At 36.9% G+C, this 19,075-nt stretch overlaps 1 protein-coding gene and 1 long non-coding RNA gene across 2 annotated transcripts; both read right to left on the bottom strand.

Annotated features, from left to right (window-relative positions):
• Positions 1-222: 222 nt before the first annotated feature.
• On the bottom strand, positions 223-4,167 carry LOC126816077 (uncharacterized). Its single transcript, XR_007678228.2, has 5 exons — positions 4,062-4,167; positions 2,252-2,333; positions 1,880-2,019; positions 475-568; positions 223-330 (listed from the first exon to the last, which is right to left on the bottom strand). It is a non-coding gene; the product is annotated as an uncharacterized LOC126816077 (long non-coding RNA).
• A 3,775-nt stretch (positions 4,168-7,942) lies between these two features.
• On the bottom strand, positions 7,943-17,723 carry LOC126814909 (carboxypeptidase B). The gene is made up of 11 exons (XM_050540356.2): positions 17,644-17,723; positions 17,026-17,107; positions 15,777-15,916; positions 12,857-12,950; positions 12,650-12,754; positions 12,042-12,149; positions 11,817-11,927; positions 10,051-10,138; positions 9,649-9,863; positions 8,693-8,777; positions 7,943-8,188 (listed from the first exon to the last, which is right to left on the bottom strand). The coding sequence occupies exons 3-11, from the start codon at positions 15,833-15,835 to the stop codon at positions 7,995-7,997; spliced, it is 1,059 nt and encodes a 352-aa protein (XP_050396313.2). The 5' UTR covers positions 15,836-15,916; positions 17,026-17,107; positions 17,644-17,723; the 3' UTR covers positions 7,943-7,994.
• Between the last annotated feature and the right edge of the window lie 1,352 nt (positions 17,724-19,075).

Below are 19,075 nucleotides of genomic sequence, written 5' to 3' on the forward strand. Positions count from 1 at the left end.
ATGTAAAAACCGCCCGAACCTATGTTTGGAGTGCACCAAAGATCCGTTTTATGCCAAATTATGTTGATAGTTTACACCAGTTGGGGTAATATCTACTAGATCCTACAATGCCTGTAAAGGGTGTGTGTAAAAGGGGGGGGGGGTATTTGTTAGACATGGAGACATAGCTAACATTATTGTTATAGTATAATTTAATTAGATAATCTATCAAAATGTACAAGCCTCTAGATAGTCCATAGTTCTTCCACCATCAGCTGTAGTCTGGGACATGCTTCTCTTGCGAGCAATCGAATTAAAATTATTAGCAAAACCAGTCAAGTATTCTGAAATCTAGAGTAAAGATACGTTTATAAGATACGCTAAAGTAAAATAATTACGTGAAAGAGGCAGTTATAAGTTTGCGTACGCTAAACTTAAATAATTACATTTGCAATCATTTTTATGATTTAGATAATTACGTCAGTATAGGCTTACTTGATCATATCGATGGTATTGTGAATGATCTACTATGTTGTTAAAGAATAACTCCGGTTGGACTTTGGCTTCAAATTCGGCAAAATTCTCGAACCTAGAATAAAATTATGTATAGTTTTATGCCGTCGGCTCTGGGATGATATTTCTATACTTTGATTGAGAGATTTAACAATAAAACATAAGCTTCATATCTGTTGCGTTTGTGGAAAACAGTTCTCTAACATGTTACTCTATATTTCTGAAGCAACAAGTTTTACATCTTGGTAAGATGTAAGGAGTTAAAGCGAGATCGAGCCTTCTATTGAAAATGGTGTTACGCATGAGAAGTACTGTGTTTGAATGATTCAAAGCTAGCCCAGTTCTTGAATGTGAAAATGATTCGACAGCTCTCCTGTACTGTATGAAAAAGGGCGGTATCTTAATTATGGTATTTTTAGCAGTGATCGGAGAAGACAGTGATCAAAGAGGGGTGTTTGGTTGTAGATTGTTGTGGGAGCCAACCCATTTAAACATCTTCAGGCAATACTATGGATTTTAACGAAAGTCATATGTATACTAAGCAGCAAAAGAAACGTCAGGTTGGTATGTTACTCTGAATAGACGCATTGCATAAAACTTGCCAAATGTTTTTATTCTATATTTGTGACCACATCTCCAACTTTACCCGAGCAATAAGGCTCCTTCCCAAACACAGAATTGAACCCAGAAAATGTTCTCAAAAACGCAACCTGACTTCTGAGATGGTAATGTGTTCTCCATGATTTTCATGTAACTCATGCTGCACGTGCTGTTCACCGGGACCAGCCCTATAAAATGCACCCCAATACCTGGTTGAATCATTCACACTACAACGTCAGCAGCATGCAACGACTCACGACAGCTCAGAGGAACCAGGCGCTTGGAAGCACTGCCCAAGCCGTTGCCAATCACTTCCAGGTCAATGTTCGGACCATCTACAGGCTTCAGTAACGCTTTCGGGTCACCAACACCACGGATGATCACCACCGAACTGGTAGACCAAGGGTTACCACAAGGCGACAAGACCGCCATGTTGTGCGACAACACGTGCATAATCCCTTCACACAGGCATCTGAGACAGCACGTCAGACAGTGGGAACACGCGGAAGACCCATCATTAGGCTACCGATACAGTGCGCCGACGTCTCACCAGAGAGAACATCCATTGCCGTAGACCTTACCGTAGACATACCAGATACTGATGTGTAGACTGTGTACAGACTCTAAACCTTCTCGTAATGTCTTGGAATTGTGCAGAATTAATCACTTATGGTTTGATTCATTTAGTAAGTTGTTTTCTATAATGATTTGATTAAAGTGCCTCTCTGAATTTAAAATCGCACTGGCAATAATCTAATCTGTATAGAACTGTTGTTTTTATACTTACATTTGGATGTTGTCTACCTCTACAGTTGGTGTCATATTATTGTCTTGAAGGTACTGCATAACTTTTTCATACTGGGATGGTGATACAGTGAATTCCGCTGGACGTTTTAAAGCTGGGCCAGCCCAGAAATCGAAAAATACCTTTAAAAAAGAAAATCATGTTTATTTCTATTCATTTTTTTTTTAATTTAGCAAGTATTGCTTTTTGACCATAGATTAAACCATCTTATGTGAAGCAAAATATTGGATTTTTGAGAATCTTCTAGCATGTATTCTATAATTATCATAGGTGTGTACTTAAAATAATAAACCAAAATCTCTAGACATTTTTTTTTTCTATTTGATATTAAATGAATAAAATATGTATATTTACCGAATCATGTCCTTCGGTCTGAATGTCGCTCAAAACTTTAAGCTGCTGTTCATTCTCGGGCTGGACTGATATTAGTCGGTAACTAAGAAAGACAGTATGCAATCATGTAATTTACGAACCAAATACAGTCCCTAATATGATAAATCACTAAGGTGCTTGTACGTTTAGAATAATATGTGCAGTTTTATGTTTGGGTGTTCTAGAAATACAGGCCCAGGGGTTCCCCCAGTTTTTGAATGCATTTTGCCATATGTAATCTATCTTTAAAGAGGTATTAACGCTTTGGAGGTCTTCTACGGTTTTTCGTTTGGATGTTATTGGCCCGTACATGTACATCGGGGATGTTCAAAAATGATAATATGCAAAATTTGAAATATATTTTCGAAGCCTTCCTTAATTTGGGTGTTAGTCTCTACGGATATTAGAAAATTCAATTACTGGTCGTACAAAGTTTTTAATATTTTTCAAAGATTTAAATAAACAATCCAGACGAAATACCTTACTGCAATGTAGGGTTAATTAGCGTATGATATTTTTAACAATAACCACACAAAGTGTGGAAATACGCACACACATTGGTGTCTCGACAGCAGCTTATACAACAGGAAAACTTGAATGTTGACCAGATTTGATAAAGATCCTTTCTGCCTTCAAAAGAAAGTGTGGATAACTCCAGATCGAAAAGTCGCAAAACATTGGATATTTACTAGGGGTTCATCATCTCGCGACCTCAATGTTTCACACCACATATGAAACAAACCGTTTAAAGACTGTAGATTGTCATGTTCACAAGGTTATTGGAAAAAGGGACGGCACATTGAATATATCGATCGGGTTCGTCCTCTCATGCCTCCAATGCTACACACCAAAGACCGGAACGAACCTCGCGTAACGCTGAATTGGCAATATACCAATACTTCACACAATCATACCAAATTTGAAAAAATCCCATAAAAATTGTAGCCTATATCTCGTTTTGGGCAGGTAGTAACTCTGAAAAGGAAGCTTGCGAAACGCTGAATGTGGATAGGATTCGTCCTCTCATAACCCCAATAATTCACACCAAATTTGAAATTAGTTCTTCTACTGAGTTACAGACATAAACGTGCATAGTAAAATCCTGTTGTAAGAAAAGTCGCGCGAATCATGACAGATGTCATCGTAGTGTTGCAGCGAAAACACGTCTACCAGTATGTTTTGATCAAAAAAGGTTTAACTTAACAGGGGAAATAATCCGGCGCATTATTAATTCCAACAGGATTTCTCCTATAATGTTTAGTCGGTCAATCTTGGCAACGTTGTTTAGTCCAACGTCTCGACCAGAATGTCCCCAATTCGGATTATAAAAGGATTTCTCCTATAATGTTACTCGGTCAATCTTGGCAACATTGTTTAGTCCAATGTCTCCACCAAAATGTCCCCAATTCGGATTCCGCTGTATTCGGATTTTCTCATCACGGCTTTCTGAGCAATGTCCACCAGTAACTCTGATTTACAGAGCCAGCACAGTTCGGTGACAACTGAAATAACTCAGCGTAAAATTGATAGATAGGTATAGCTTGGCAGTTCAAGAAATTTTAAAATATATATCCTAAAATTTGATTTGTAGATTAAACAAACCCCTAGAGTGACAGACTATACGATTTATTTTCATCAGTGTTCCCATAATGTAATATAGTTATAGTTTGATGTCAATAATTTAATTTCTCTTAATTAACAATGAGTTTGCTTTAACCCCTTTTTTAAGTCGTAAATGTAATGAAAGGGGTGTTAAACGCTTACTTTTGTGTAGCAATAATAAGACACTTACTTGTCGTATCGTTTTCGTCCACTGTATTCAGAAGCTGGTACAGCTACTGCTACAGAGATACAAGCTAGCAATACGATCAGCATGGTTGAGGAAGGGTTCGTAAAATGTGTTGAAACTAGGAATTTATAGTCCCATGCCGAATCACGTGATATGATAGGTTATAAATTTACAGAATGTATTATAGAATAATTTCTATTTAAAGAGACATTATCACTCTCGCCAGAAAAACAAATACAATCAATTTTTATACTGACATTTCAGTGTGGGCTTATTGTCTTCACACCTGTCGGTCAACAATTGTCTTTGTGACCCCGATCAAGGGTACGGTTTTAACAGATTATTTTTAAATTTGGTCCAAATCATTTAGGGTCATCGATATTCAGCGTTCCGCGATTTTCCGCTGCAAAGTTATACCCCAGCCCCACCCCGCTAATGAAAACCTTGTTAAAGTTTACAGTTTTTAACGGGGGTTTTATTTCAAATTTTGTTTTTCAAATTTGCTGCAAGGCATTAGGAATGTGAGAGGATTAATCGTATTGGCTGAACCTGGTGGGAAGCGTTTGGATAGGGGAGGATGAATCCTGTTGATTTTCGGCATTATAGTACTTTCTGTTCCAGAGATATACTTTGAGTCCAGAAAAAGGTTGTGAACACGATAGAGATTATATTTCTTGAAAGCAAAAACAAATTCCTGAATAAATTTGGTGAATAAGTTTTACAATCGGAAAAGCTGCGTATGTTTTTTTCCGAGACATAGCTGCTGTGTGGGCGTATTTCCACGAGATGCGCGGTTGGTTATCTTTAATAATACCATACGCTAACTAACACTACATTCACCTAATTATCCAAAATCCAAGTGCTGGACTACTTGTAGTAAGGTATTTTTTTTTCGATTGTGTGTTCAAAAATATTAAAAACATTGAATTCAATTTTATAACATCTGCATTAAGGAGGGTTTTGCAAATATATTTCAAATTATATCCATTATTTTATACATGTAATGATGGTCAATTCACATCCAAACGAAAAGCCGTAGACGACCCTCAACGCGTTAATAATTCCTCTTTAAAGATAGATTACATATGGCAAAATACATTTTAAAAAAACTGGGGGAACCCCTGGGCCTGTATTTCTAGAAAACCTGATACAATTTGACACCGTTAACCTAATATTTCTTACTATTTTACCTTCTACATCTGAGTTGTAGAGTTTGTAAAGAATTTCCTTTCAATTGTTTAAAACGGCAAAGACTTATATAAAAATAGGCGCCGATCCTTTGACCATCAAGATACTGTTGCGTTAGTGACGTTTAAACGTTCAATTTACAAGTTTTTTTTTTATTTACTTTTCAAGCAGTTAAACGAACTATAGTGAATAACACTTTATCCTAAATCGATCAGTGCAAGTCCTAAGTTTATACATTTATTTTCTTGGCGAAAGCGATAACATCCTCCTTAAACCACTTAAAGTGTGGGGGGGGGGGGGCATTTGGCCGATTTATTTATAATTATCACCCAAAAATAAAACTACACGCACTATTCTAAGCGTACATGCCCCGCAGTGATTTGTAGAAAAGGACAGAATTTATATGTGTGCTAAAACACTGGCACTGTTTTCTATCTGGTTAACAGTGATGTGATGTGCATTGATTAACCTGATATTATCGTCGTTGGAAGCTGAGCTGATATACATATGAACAAAATGATGTGCAATATTTAAACATTGGAAGTTTAGCGTTCTTGACCTAAAGAAAGGTTTTGCGGTGCTTCCTGGATCTAAAATGGTGGAGGTCTAGAGGTTATCATTTAATAGAGATTACTGGACAATTCATATTAATATTATATATGTAGGTTAAATGTTATCGATCAATAAATCTGCCAACTGTTATCAACAAATATTATATTTATTGTGTTGTTTATTACTATGTTATCAAATTATCTTTAATCCCTTCAGTTTCTGTTCCAAAATCAAGAAAGTTTTGAGATAAGAAGTTACAATATACGTACAAAACAATGATTTATATAATTTTGAAAATGTAATAAATCTAATTCAAGTTTTTTTATGATCTATATAATCAGCATAAATAAAAGGGTTGTAAAATAATTAAAGCGGTAGTCGCGCTCAAAATTAATACGTTTTCTCCGCTAATAATATTGTTTATGCCGTTGATAAACGATACAAAGGCATTTTTAAGAAGAAAACAATTGCTCTTTTTTCATGAATTACGCTTGTTGAAGTCTTAAGTCTATGCATATTTCTGAAGCAATGGCCAATAAATAGTATGAAGTCTATGTGGAGCATTGTCTTGATTTCGTGGTCAAAACGTGCGCTGATCCATTACAGGGGGAAACCTGAGGACCCGGGGTAAACCCCGGGGTTGTCACGTACAAGCTATAGGAATCGACGCCACACAGCTTGACTCAATTGGGTCAATGACAAATCTTATGATCCAGCGCGCACGTGTTCACCCAATCCCGCCTTGTCGATTAGAAAAAGAGTTTTTAAAAACCTTTCTTTTTTTAATTCTTCAAAAGGAAAGTGGTTTTACAGACGAATTGTGTTTAATTTAAATTTCCTCAGCAATGAAAAAGTATAGGAAGGAACAAAAGACCGAAACAGTGATAATTGATCCAGTGACTTTCTACAGCTTAAGAGGAAATCATGCCAAATGCCTGAATTATTTAAATTCGGAACTTCGTGCGAAATACATAGCTGAAGAAACAGATCTGTGGTTACCGTCTGCATGGAGAGGAGATTCCAATGGACAAGTTCCCCAATAGAGTCGTTGATGTAAAACGGATCACAATAACATTTTTGCACCACTATTAGAGCGTAAATTCTCAACGACTGTATATATCCTATCGTAAACGATTCTCACTCGGTAACGAGTGGTACAAGGGCATACGAGACGCAATTAAAATTTCTCTCTATTTTGGCTGAAACAAATGCGGAGGATATTAAATCTTGTTTTGCGATTTGTGAGACCCGGTATAATGATGATGAAATCCGATGGCTGTTACAAACCAATCAAAGAAAAGATTGACGATTATCCGGCGCTTCGGTATTGACATCGATACCCAACCATCTAATCGAAAAACTCATATATGGACAGTAGTTTTGAAAAGATGACCGGCGTCAAGTGAAAAATACCATTTAGAATTTATATATTTTTTGCCAAGGGTTTTGGGCTTTTTTGTCAAGTTTATTTAGCTTCAAAACCAGTGTGTATTTTGAACCTTTCGTCACTGCAGAGTTTGCATAGTAAAAGTTGATTAAAAGATGGTTGTATGCTCAATGGTCCGGGCCGAATTTATTAGATATCGTTATTGATTCTTGAGAAACTCGACAATCATAGAAAAATATTTCTGGATATGGTAAAGAGAACTATAGCAAGATGAAGTAGATAGTTCGTAATACGATAGGCTCTATCTGGTAAAGGGGATCACGTGGCTAAGTGGGTAAGACGCTAGCTCGCTAGCCTGGAGGTCGGGTGTTCGATCCCTGCATTGGCCGAGAAAGTTCATCCAGATTTTCCGGCGTGGTTCTCCCTTGTCAGTGATGCAGGACGGAGGGGCTGATAAGGAAAGCTGTCTAGTCGTTCGGATGGGACGAAAAACCGAGGTCCTGTGTACACATTGGCGTGCACGTAAAAGATCCCTTGGCAGTTGGAATTCGATATAAGAGTAGGCCGTAGTGCCGCTGTCCGGGCAAAATTTCCCTCATAGCACACTGTATGGCGTATGCCCGTCTTCATTAGCCCAGGTTAGGAGCAGAACAGTAGGACGTTAAACTCCATTTCATTTCATTTCTATCTGGTAAAGAATTATAAATAATAAAATAATAACAAGAGTTTAGAAAACGCCATTTATTTATTCATGGGTATCATGTATTAAACTTCGATTTAATGTGTAAATCAGTTTTCTAACGATTGGTTTAAATGTCATTATGAAAACTGATTGCAAGATTGTAGAAAGCTGCAAACAGTTCTTCTCCACTAGGAAGAATCTCACTTGGTGGTAGAACAAAACCTCCTTCACTTGCCGTAGCTGGTCTTAATTCATAGCAATAGGAGTATTTTACCGAAGCTGCTAATATAGCCCAATCCTCTGAACCACCAGAAGCAGAATCTGAAAAGGAAGAAAAGGTAGAGGTTCAAAATTGATCTATGTTCACTTCTATGCTGCAATACCATTTCCCACGTTATAAGTCACAGTAGCTTAATACGGTTTATTGCTCCACTTTTATTGTAATTATAATTTTTATTTTGAGGTGTGGTGGGTTGTGTCTCCATCCGTGGTATCAATATTCCTAACGTTGTTACAGTAGCAATTAATTATAAGGCCAAATGTGGCAGCACGTAGAGGGGGGGGGGGCAAAAACATCTGCTAGATTTTCTCAAAAGTGGACACTACACAGCATTTAATGATTGAAGGCAAAAGACGAAACAATGTGAAGGATTCGATGACAGTTATCTTCTCAGTAATCAGTACAAAAACATGAGAATTCTCCAAATAGGAAATAACGTTTCCTTCTATAGTTCAATACTTAGGTATAACATACGATCGAGGTATTTGGGTTTTCTTTTTTTTAACAATTTACAAAATTGTTCTTTTGTAAGAACATTTACATACATAACAATTCGGGTCCTGTTCCGACTTGGAATCGTCTGCCGTGCACGTTATATAGGGCATTACCGGCAGAAATACCATAGTTATCCTGAAAATAACATGATGTCTTTGTAAATCACACTGTTCGTGGCATAAAAAATATGTAAAATTTGAGAACCTGTGATAAATCTAACAATGTATTTTAACCCAATCTGATTAAAATACAGATCTATATTTCCTTTTTTTTTCATATACTTTCGATGGCCTACACTACATGAAGATCTGACCAGTTGTAGTGGAAGGTCGTGACGGGTGTCATACGAGCGGCTTTTGACCTTATGACGTCAGACATTAATTAATCAACAAGCGTTGACGTTTCTAGTGGTTTAACCACAGTTCCTTGCACCTCACACCAAAGACTCGCCGTAACAGACCGTTTCTTTGCTAATCCCTTACATGATAAACTCTTCCAGATTATAGTGTAGTAAAGACAAGTAAAACGAAATTTTAAACTATAAAAACGAAATGAAATTGGGTCTGTGTTTTAATCAGATTGATATTAACCGTATTCAAATTCCAAATGGTCAAAGTTATTTACGAAATTTTGTGAATGTGTCCACGGGATCTCGTCGCACAATTTGTTTACAAACCGCGCTAGGACCTGGCTCAATCCGAGGAAGACTAGTTTTGAGACCATTTCATTAGACATACGATTACCGTGGACCTAGCGTAGTATTGTGTCGCCAAATAGGTGCTCTAAGATTTGAGTGGATTTCCAGAATATAGACTACCAGAATATAGACTACCTATCAATTCTTGAAGGTATAATTCTTTTCACGTGTACACAATCTCAAAACAATCATTACAAGCTTTAGTTAATTTAACAGGGAAAATTGGTGATATTTCATTTAGATGTTAATAACAGTGAATGACTGAGTAAAGGAACATAATTTAGTTATAATAGCATCAGCGTAACTTACTAGATCTGGATAATTTGGTGGTCTTGACCCGAGGGTGTGGGAATAGGGAAGAAGAATCATTTGCGAGTAGGAATGTACGGCTAAATATCCTATCAATCGGGTTCCGCCATCTTGGATACTGGCTACTAATTCTTGGACATTTTGGGCCTCAACTTCAGACATTGGTCCAGTACCAGGATATATGTCGCTAGAGCAGCTTGAGCTAACACCAGTGGCTTAATAAAAAGAGATAAACCATTATTTTTAATATATTTTCATGGTTCTTATTACACTTTTACCACAATTATATGTATACTACTAAGACCCTTTCATGTTTTAATTAAAAGAGCCATGTGCGAATATGGGAAGACTGTTATTTTTATAATATACATGTATATATCACAATAATTTTTGTTTACTCACTTCCCCATCTGGCATCAAAATTTCTGTTCAAATCGACTCCCCTGCAATCACCTCCCCTGAAAACTCTGTTCTTTCTCCAATAGCGATCCTATTGTAAGTGGTGAAAAAACATGTGTATAAAAAACAAATATATAAAATGACAAGCAAATACATTCTGAATACATAGAAACAGTAGTAAATACAACTTATGTAAGGAATAGTTAATCCACCAAACGGAAGGCTAATTCGAGTATTTGTAAGTTTGTAAATGAGAAATTATCGATATAATAATAACCAATAGTTTATCGGGTATTCCGGAAGGAGAAAGCCTTCTCCGGCCCATGTGCGTCACAGAAGATAAAAATTGACCTTGTGTCAATTAAAATGATCTACGATGATTGTACCTACGAGAACGTAACTAAAACGCTGAGATATACTGATGTGCTTGTTTTTAGCTACGATTGGATGCCTTTAGTTCCAAGTGGCTAACTCAATTTCTTTATTAATGCATGTACCATCTTAAAAATAAGTTAATTTTAAACTATTAGTACTTATTACACATACGCAGTCCAATCTTCTGAAACAACATTCATTTATCAGCAAATATTGACAATAAAGTAAATCAAGCGTTGTTTTTATCAAAATTGATTCGGACGTTTATAATTACGGCGTATTACTACTGCGCAACTCTGATCAGATTAGTACTTTGATTGGCTATTGCACACGAGGCCCCGCCTTTATGTGTTACAGACGTAAATTTAAAATGTCGGAAATAGCAATCTACTGTCGCTTTGATTTAAAAAGAGGGGATTTGTATCCGTTTCAGGTAGGATTATATGCTTAATTGTAGTTGAGTGTGGCAGAAATATTATAAATAACAATAATCAATCGTTGTTTTGATTGAAGCTAATGGAACCATTTCTTATCTCGAAACACGGGGGGGGGGGGGGGGTTGAGAGGTAAGGTTTGCTATCTTGGTGACTACGATAAAGTTACTTAAATGCAAGTTCAGATAGCTATAGCTTTGTCGCTGCAATTTAGATGTTTCTGTGTTCCCCAAGAAGCTATCATAAGTGTACATGTTGGGCGCATCTTTCACCCCCAAACCGGGAAACGAAACCACGCCACTTGACTCAATGACAGAACTTATGAAGCAATGCGCACGCGTTAACCATTCGCCCCACCCCCTTTCAATATAGAGATAATTCGGCAAGTAGAGCGATATCATAAGTTTCCTTGGCACTTCTTGGGGATGTTATATCTTCTGTGTACTTATGTTGTATTTATAAGAATTGTATTAACCAACATCTATTTATACATGGTGGGTTTTGATTTTACGGGACTGGCACGATGGGCAATGATTTTTGAAAGTCGGTCTGTTTTTCAATTTGCCATGAAGAATTGTGGTGTACAGGGTTGAAATTCAAGACTTTATTTAGCATAAGAAATAACTGATTTGTGATTGGTTAAATTATGGTTTGTTTCCGCTTGATTCATATTCTAAGTTCTCGGACCGGACAACTCTACAAATACATACAAAGCCACTGTCAATGACAATGGCCTGCCAATGACAGTTCTAGACATATAACAACTTCTGGGTCTCTAAATAAACATACGGTTAAAGAGGGCAATCTGCGGAATGATAAACGGTTAACCAGTTTTAATTCAAAATCTGAAAGATATGAACTTAATGTATTTAGGTGTTTGAAATTAATATTATGGAGTGTATAGAAATATAACGGACATGATTAATGGTGTTTAATATAGATATTATAAAACAACCTTACATTTGTGTGTGAATATTCATAACCATCAGGATTGGTTACTGGTATAATAATCCAATCAAAGTTGTTCAACATATATGCAGCCTGGCTATCCGTAGTATATGTAGCCAATAACTGAAAAGGAGAGACATAATATATTATACATTATCGAGCAGGGGGGGGGGGGCGAGGAGCGTTTGTATCTTTTGGTATGTCACGGAAAGAAAAATAGAAACTTATTATACTTACCCTGTCAGTAATATACAATATGGCAGCTGGTGAAATCCACTCACGAGCATGGATACCAGCTTCAATTAAAATAGCTCTTCTAGTTCCAGCAAATCCATTTGTAGATATCTTTAAAATAGAATAACAGGAATATTGTCTGCAGAAACAAATGATTACATGGAATCCACTCATGTATGGATTCATAACTTCAATTAAAATATTTTTCTAGTTCCAGAAAATCCAAATGTAGATATCTTTAAAATATGATATGGTCTACAGATTATACATGATTACATATGATTACATATTCTTGCGTGAGTTAAAGGCTGGACTGATCATGGACTTAATGATGCAACGACCAGTTCACAGATTATATTATGTTTTAGACATTTTCTGCTCAATTTCATTTATTTTGAGAACTTCTTCTTTGCTTTGTTATGTTTACGTTTATTGTCCAAACAGCCTGAACTCAGGAGGTTTGGGGTTCCTCAAGGATCCGTTTTGGGCCGAATTATGTTGGCCAATTACTCTGTTGTTACCTCCCAATTTTTACGTTTAAATCCGCCAGTGCATAACAACTAAGATATTTGTTAATTTGATTCCATTCATTTCTATCAAAATATACAAACCTCTAGATAGTCCATAGTTCTTCCATCATATGTAGTCTGAGACATGCTTCTCTTGCGAGCAATCGAACCAAAATTATTAGCGAAGCCTGTCAAGTATTCTGAAATCTAGAGTAAATGAGACAGTTGTACGTTTGCGATCGCTAAACTTAAATAATTACGTATGCAATCATTTTTATGATATAGATAATTATGTCAGTATAGACTTACTTGGTCATATCGATGGTATTGTGAATGATCTACTATGTTGTGAAAGAATAACTCCGGTTGGACTTTGGCTTCAAATTCGGCAATATTCTCGAACCTATAATAAAATTAAGTATGTACAGAACAAATCAAAGGCTGCTCCGACAAGAGTTTTATACGCGGCGCCCCTGTACGCCCCTGGCGTCCGTTCACATTTGTTTATGGGTACTCTATTGCCCATGATTTTACAAAAACAAAGCTAAAGGTCAAAATTTGTCTTCGGTTTTGAAAAAAAACCCATTCAAATAATATGTTTATTACACACAGTGAAAAACTGTGGCCTCTGTTACGTTCACCAGGTTTTCGGAAAGGGTCAATGAATATTCGGCCTCTCATCGCCTCATCGCTTCTCGTCACATTTTGGAAAATATCAGTTACGGTAGGTCGCTGGACGCTAAATATCGATTTGGTTTGTCCATGGTCCCAATTCTTCAGAACAAATTTGAAAAAGACTTTTTAAAAACTGTAGCCTCCTTCCTCGTCATAAGGTGGGGTAAATCTGGAACGGAAGGTAGCGGAACCAAAGGAGAACGATGAAAATCTCTCATGTTCCTAATTCATCACACTTACTAGAGAGCCTACACATTTTGCGTAAAAGATAGTGGCCCAAATTCAAGAAGCTACGGTCCTATGCGTACCTAATTCGAATCCATCCGCGGTTTTGTAAGTTGCCAGTGTCTATATAATTATGTATTATTATATAATGGGAGATAACTCGAATCATCATTTGGTCTCAGACTAGTAATTATTTCGAATGTAGTGCGAGTTATAAATAGACAATTTTTTCCTTAATTTTTTTCTCCCCTCTTCCTGCATTTTTTGGTTGACTTTTTGGTCTAAAATTGGAGAAAAGGGATCAAATTTGCAATTTCATAGCAGTTTTGGGTAATACTGATGATATTACAGCGGAGGGATAGGGGGTGTAAAGTGTCTTTCTGCAGAGTAATCATTGTGTCGGAAGTGAGATTTTCACCCCAGTCAACTTCAAATTTTTTGCTACGGGGATTTGAACTTCAAATCCCCGTAGCAAAAAATCTAAACGGTCAACCCCCTACAAAATTATGATGAGGAGATTGCCAAATGTGGTCCCCATTGTGCCTATAAAGATTGGAACCAACGGAATGTTGAGCAAAAAGCTACAGCCTGTGATGTTACAGCCATTTAACATTGAAGTCAATGGACAAATAATTGCTAGTCTGAGACCATTTGAAGGCAGGCCACCGTCTAAATAACGTTCATCAGAATTGATGCAAATTTGTGACTTCTATAGAGTCCACAAGCTATGTAGGTTATTTCGTACAATCAGCAGCAATGACCCAGGGCGTTACGATCCGATGATCCGATATGTGCCAAAATCGAACCCATCCGAGATTTTTGGGATATAAACAAAATTATTCAAGTCATAGTTTAATTAGCTCAGTGATTAAGGCGTTGACTCTCTAACCTGACAGTTGAAATTCGATATAAGAGCAGGCCCGGGCAAAATTTCCCCTCATAGCACACTGAATTGCGTTGGGGCATAACAGTAGGACGTTCAATCCCATTTCATTTCAGTTTGTTTGTTACTGCCCGTCAGGATGGTATTGCGTCAAAAATGTGACGGCATTCTTAGAAGGGGCCATTAAAGTCGTTCAAGACATACAGTATAATTTTGGTGGAAACGACAGATCCAACATAACCAACGAACGTTATATCTGTTGTGATTATTTTCATCTGTTCAATTACTATAGCAGTTTAAAGATGCACTATGTAAGATTTGGATAAAGAGCGGCCCGACGGTCTTGCTGTACTAATAACAGTTTACAAATAGATAATCAATATATTGAAAATTTTAGTCAAATTAATAACTTTTTTTCTGTGCGAAATTATGAGTGTTTGAAGTTTTCACAAAATATAGCGTTTAGATTGTTTATTATTGTAACTATTGTGGCCGCGGTATTCTAATCTACTTTTAAAAAATCGAAGCCATCCGATAGTTCAGAGATACGATTGTGGGCTTCTCATGTTAATAAATGTTCAAATAATAATATATATAACATTTGAATTCAGTAAGAGACATGTAATGAGAAGATTTAACTCTTACACAGTACATCTTTAAACAGTATCAAACAGCGTTACTCATCAAGTTTTCGAACTTTTAAATGCGGTTTTCAACAGAGTTATCTTAATAATTACCATAGTCTTTCGTTTCCTTACTCTCTTAATAACGACATTGGTTAAAGGACAATAATGGTGCCAGTCATTATCACATAGGTGATAGAGCTGGTTAAACACATTCCAAATATAATTTTAAAACACAGATCATTGCTACGATAGCTGAGAAATACAGTTTTCCAGAATAGGAAGTGACGAACGCCAAAGGAAAACACGAGTCATCTCTCTATATAACTGACTGATGTGACGAGTGATAACGGATATACGGGCGAATTTCTGCTCACTAATAATTCATTCCAAGACCAAAAGTAGTTGTATGAGATTGTGAGAGGATATCTGACAATTCATAAAAAGAATTGACTGCCACTAAATAAGTGAACACGAAAGAAAAACAGAAAAAGTCCGTGCATTACCATGTTTTTATAAGATATATAGAATGAATTTAAACAAGGGAATGTACGACTATTTCTATTTTTCTCGTGTTCTCTTATCTAATGACATTCAATTACTTTATTGTATTGTCAGGTATCCTCTTACAGTCCTATATAACAACTTTTGGTATTCGAAGGAATTATTAGTGAGCAGACTCAGGAAACCTGTATTACTCAGCTATCGTAGCAATGATCTCTGTGTTAAAATTATATTTGGAATGTGTTTAACCAGCTCTATCACATATGTGATAATGACTGGCACCAATATTGTCCTTTAATTTACCAAAGGTAATACTTACATTTGGATGTCGTCTACCTCTACAGTTGCTGTCATATTATTGTCTTGAAGGTGCTGCATAACTTTTTTATAGTGGGATGGTGATACAGTGAATTCCGCTGGACGTTTTGAAGTTGGGCCAGCCCAGAAATCGAAAAATACCTTTAAAAAAGAAATGCAGTTTATATCTGCGTATGCTTCTGTTCTATGGGCCTTATTTTAGAATGTGTAGTTTTTCGCTTTTTGGCCTAATAGCGTTAATAAAATGAACTATCTTCTGTGTAGCATAATATTGTATTTTGGGGAATATTGTAACATGAATGCTATAATAAACATTGATGCGTAAATAATGAAATGAAATGAAATGGGGTTTAACGTCCTACTGTTCTGCTCCTATACTGGGCTAATGAAGACGGGCATACGCCATACAGTGTGCTATGAGGGAAATTTTGCCCGGGCAGCGGCACTATCGCCTACTCTTATATCGAATTCCAACTGCCAAGGGATCTTTTACGTGCATTCCAATGTATACACGGTACCTCGGTTTTCGTCTCATCCGAAGGACTAGACAGCTGTCCTTGTCAGGCCCTCCGTTCTGCACCACTGACAACGGGAAACCACGTCGGAAAATCCAGATGAACTTTCTCGGCCAATGCAGGGATCGAACACCCGACCTCCAGGCTAGCGAGCCAGCGTCTTAACCAACTAGCCACCTGATGCGTAAATAATATTAATCCTTAAAATAAAGCAAAATCTCTAGGCATTTTTAATATTTGATCTTAAATGAGAGGGGAAGATTTCCCCAATCCAATTAAAGAAACATTATGGGAGATTAGATAAAGAGCTGGCAGTGCACTATATAGTTAAAAACTAAATAATGTAAAGGGAATTTGCTGAAAATTTCAGTCAAATTGATCCACTCTGAACCGAGATTTTAGCGATTGAAGTTTTGGCCTTCCCTGGATCATCATTACTAAAGTCGGTACGATAAAAAAAAAACAATGTCTCGATAATCTATTTCATAATTAAGTCATGAATGGAAGTCGAACAGCAAATCGGAACCTTTTATAATCCAATAACCATCGCAGGCCAGTGATGGCATCGAGAGTTGATTATGGTCTGGATAGGTTCTAATTAATAATTTAGATAACATTTCAGGCCTAAAGTAAGACCTGTAATAGGCAGATTTAGCTGTTGCATAATTTATGTCTAACATATGCTGAATAAATATATTGTTAAAACGAAAAATGAATAAAAAAATTAATATTTACCGAATCATATCCTTTGGTCTGAAAGTCGCTCAAAACTTTAAGCTGCTGTTCATTCTCGGGTTGGACTGATATTAGTCGGTAACTAAGAAAGACATGAACTCATATAATTTACCAACAACAAACAGTTCCCGATAAGCAATTAAATAAATAAGATTAGGTATTATTAAATTTCCAAACTATTTAATATATAATATAGACGAGGGACTGTACGCCATATCAGCACCATAAAATCGTGATTTTTCACATTCCCTTGTCAAATTCATTTTTCGTTTTTTCATGTTTGAGAGAATTAATCTGCGACAGTGGAAACATCATTCTCAAGCTTTACCGTCGTGATCTGATGTTACGTGCAGAATTTCAATCATCCATTTATGAAAGTTGTGCGTTTTCATTGTGCCCCAGTATATACGAGTATTACATAGTTGAAACGGAAGAAAAATTGTATAGAATGTTTGATCATAAGAACATTTTCTTCTTTGGCGCGGGGGACAGGGGGCGGGAATAATATACTTATTATCAAAATTAACGCCCGACCCGGAGGAACCCCTCACACTACGTTCTTTCTTTTTCACATATTAACCTGTTAATGGGCAAATGTTAAAATAATAAGGCACTTACTTGTCGTATCGTTTTCGTCCACTGTATTCAGAAGCTGGTGCAGCTACTGCTACAGAGATACAAGCTAGCAATACGATCAGCATGGTGTACAATGTGTTGAATTTAGGAATTTGGAATTTATAGTTCCATGTCGAATCACGTGATCTGATAGGTTATAAATTTTAAAGGGTGAATTATAGAATAATTTTCACATTTAAAGAGATAGCGACGCTCCGACCAAGAAAATAACAATTCGTTTTTTATATCACAGAACTGCGGGCGTATTGTCTTCTGTCCCCTATCGATCCGTCAACAATTCGATTTTGAACGTGATAGAGGTTACAGTTTTGAATGGATTATTTTCAAATTTCGTACGAACCATGAGCGGACGAATTTTCCGTTTTTCTTGACCTTCCATTCCGTAGTTAACCCAGCACACCATCCGCCTCCATTTATTCTGAAAACTATGTCAACGCGAAAAGGCTACAGTTTTAAATGGATATTTTTAAAATTTGGCGTGAAGCATTTGAGCAATCGTTTATCTCTGGTAAAACTCGCCGACCATTAATCAGCGTGAAATCGGTGCATAAGCTCCGCCCACGGTGCTACTGATTGGCAGGATTTGTTAGAATGAAATGCTGCCTAGTTCTCGACAATTGGGCATCGGTTCGTTGCATGAGTTACATATTAATGATCCTTCGAACATTTTCCACATCCGATTTGATTCAACGAGAACTATTTTTAGCGCACAATGTGAGTGATTCGGCTAAATACGTGAAATTTCTGAAGAACCGTGAGTTTGAGCCGCAATCTTGGATATTTTGTGACGCGACCGACGGAAAGATACACCACGTGATATACCAAATGGGCGACGTATAGCCGACGAGTTTTCTGGGATCTAGATTGGCATTTTGGGCGATTTTCAACATTCCAAAGTGACGCCCCATTTTCTAAACGCGCTATAATAGAGGCTATACTTTTGAAAGGATTGTGTTCCAATTTGTTGTGAATAATTATGGTCATGAGTGGACGAAACCTATAACTTTTCAGCAAGAGAGAGAAATGAGGTTTAACGTCCACTCGACACAAATTAGGTCATTTCTGGACTAACACTTGGTTCAATTTTATTTCAATAATTCGCTTGCGTGTATGAATCTTTAGCAAGGGGAGGAAACCGGAGGACCCGGAGAAAACCCTCAAGGTTGGACAGACAACCCTACTCCTTGTCACGTACAACCGGAGAATCGAAACCACGGTGGTTGACTCAATGACAGACCTTATAGAGGTTACGGTTTCTAAAGGTTTTTTTTTCGAATTTGGTGTGAAGTATTAGGACTGTGAGAAGGGGGCTTCATGAAGAGGGGTAAATACCAAAGCAGTGTGCTGTGTGGGTAATTCTCCTAAGACAGTGTTGCGGCCTACTCTTATTTCGATATTGTGATTGCTATTTCGA

The sequence above is a fragment of the Patella vulgata genome, chromosome 3 (assembly GCF_932274485.2).
Source record: "Patella vulgata chromosome 3, xgPatVulg1.2, whole genome shotgun sequence".
NCBI classification, from domain to species: domain Eukaryota; kingdom Metazoa; phylum Mollusca; class Gastropoda; family Patellidae; genus Patella; species Patella vulgata.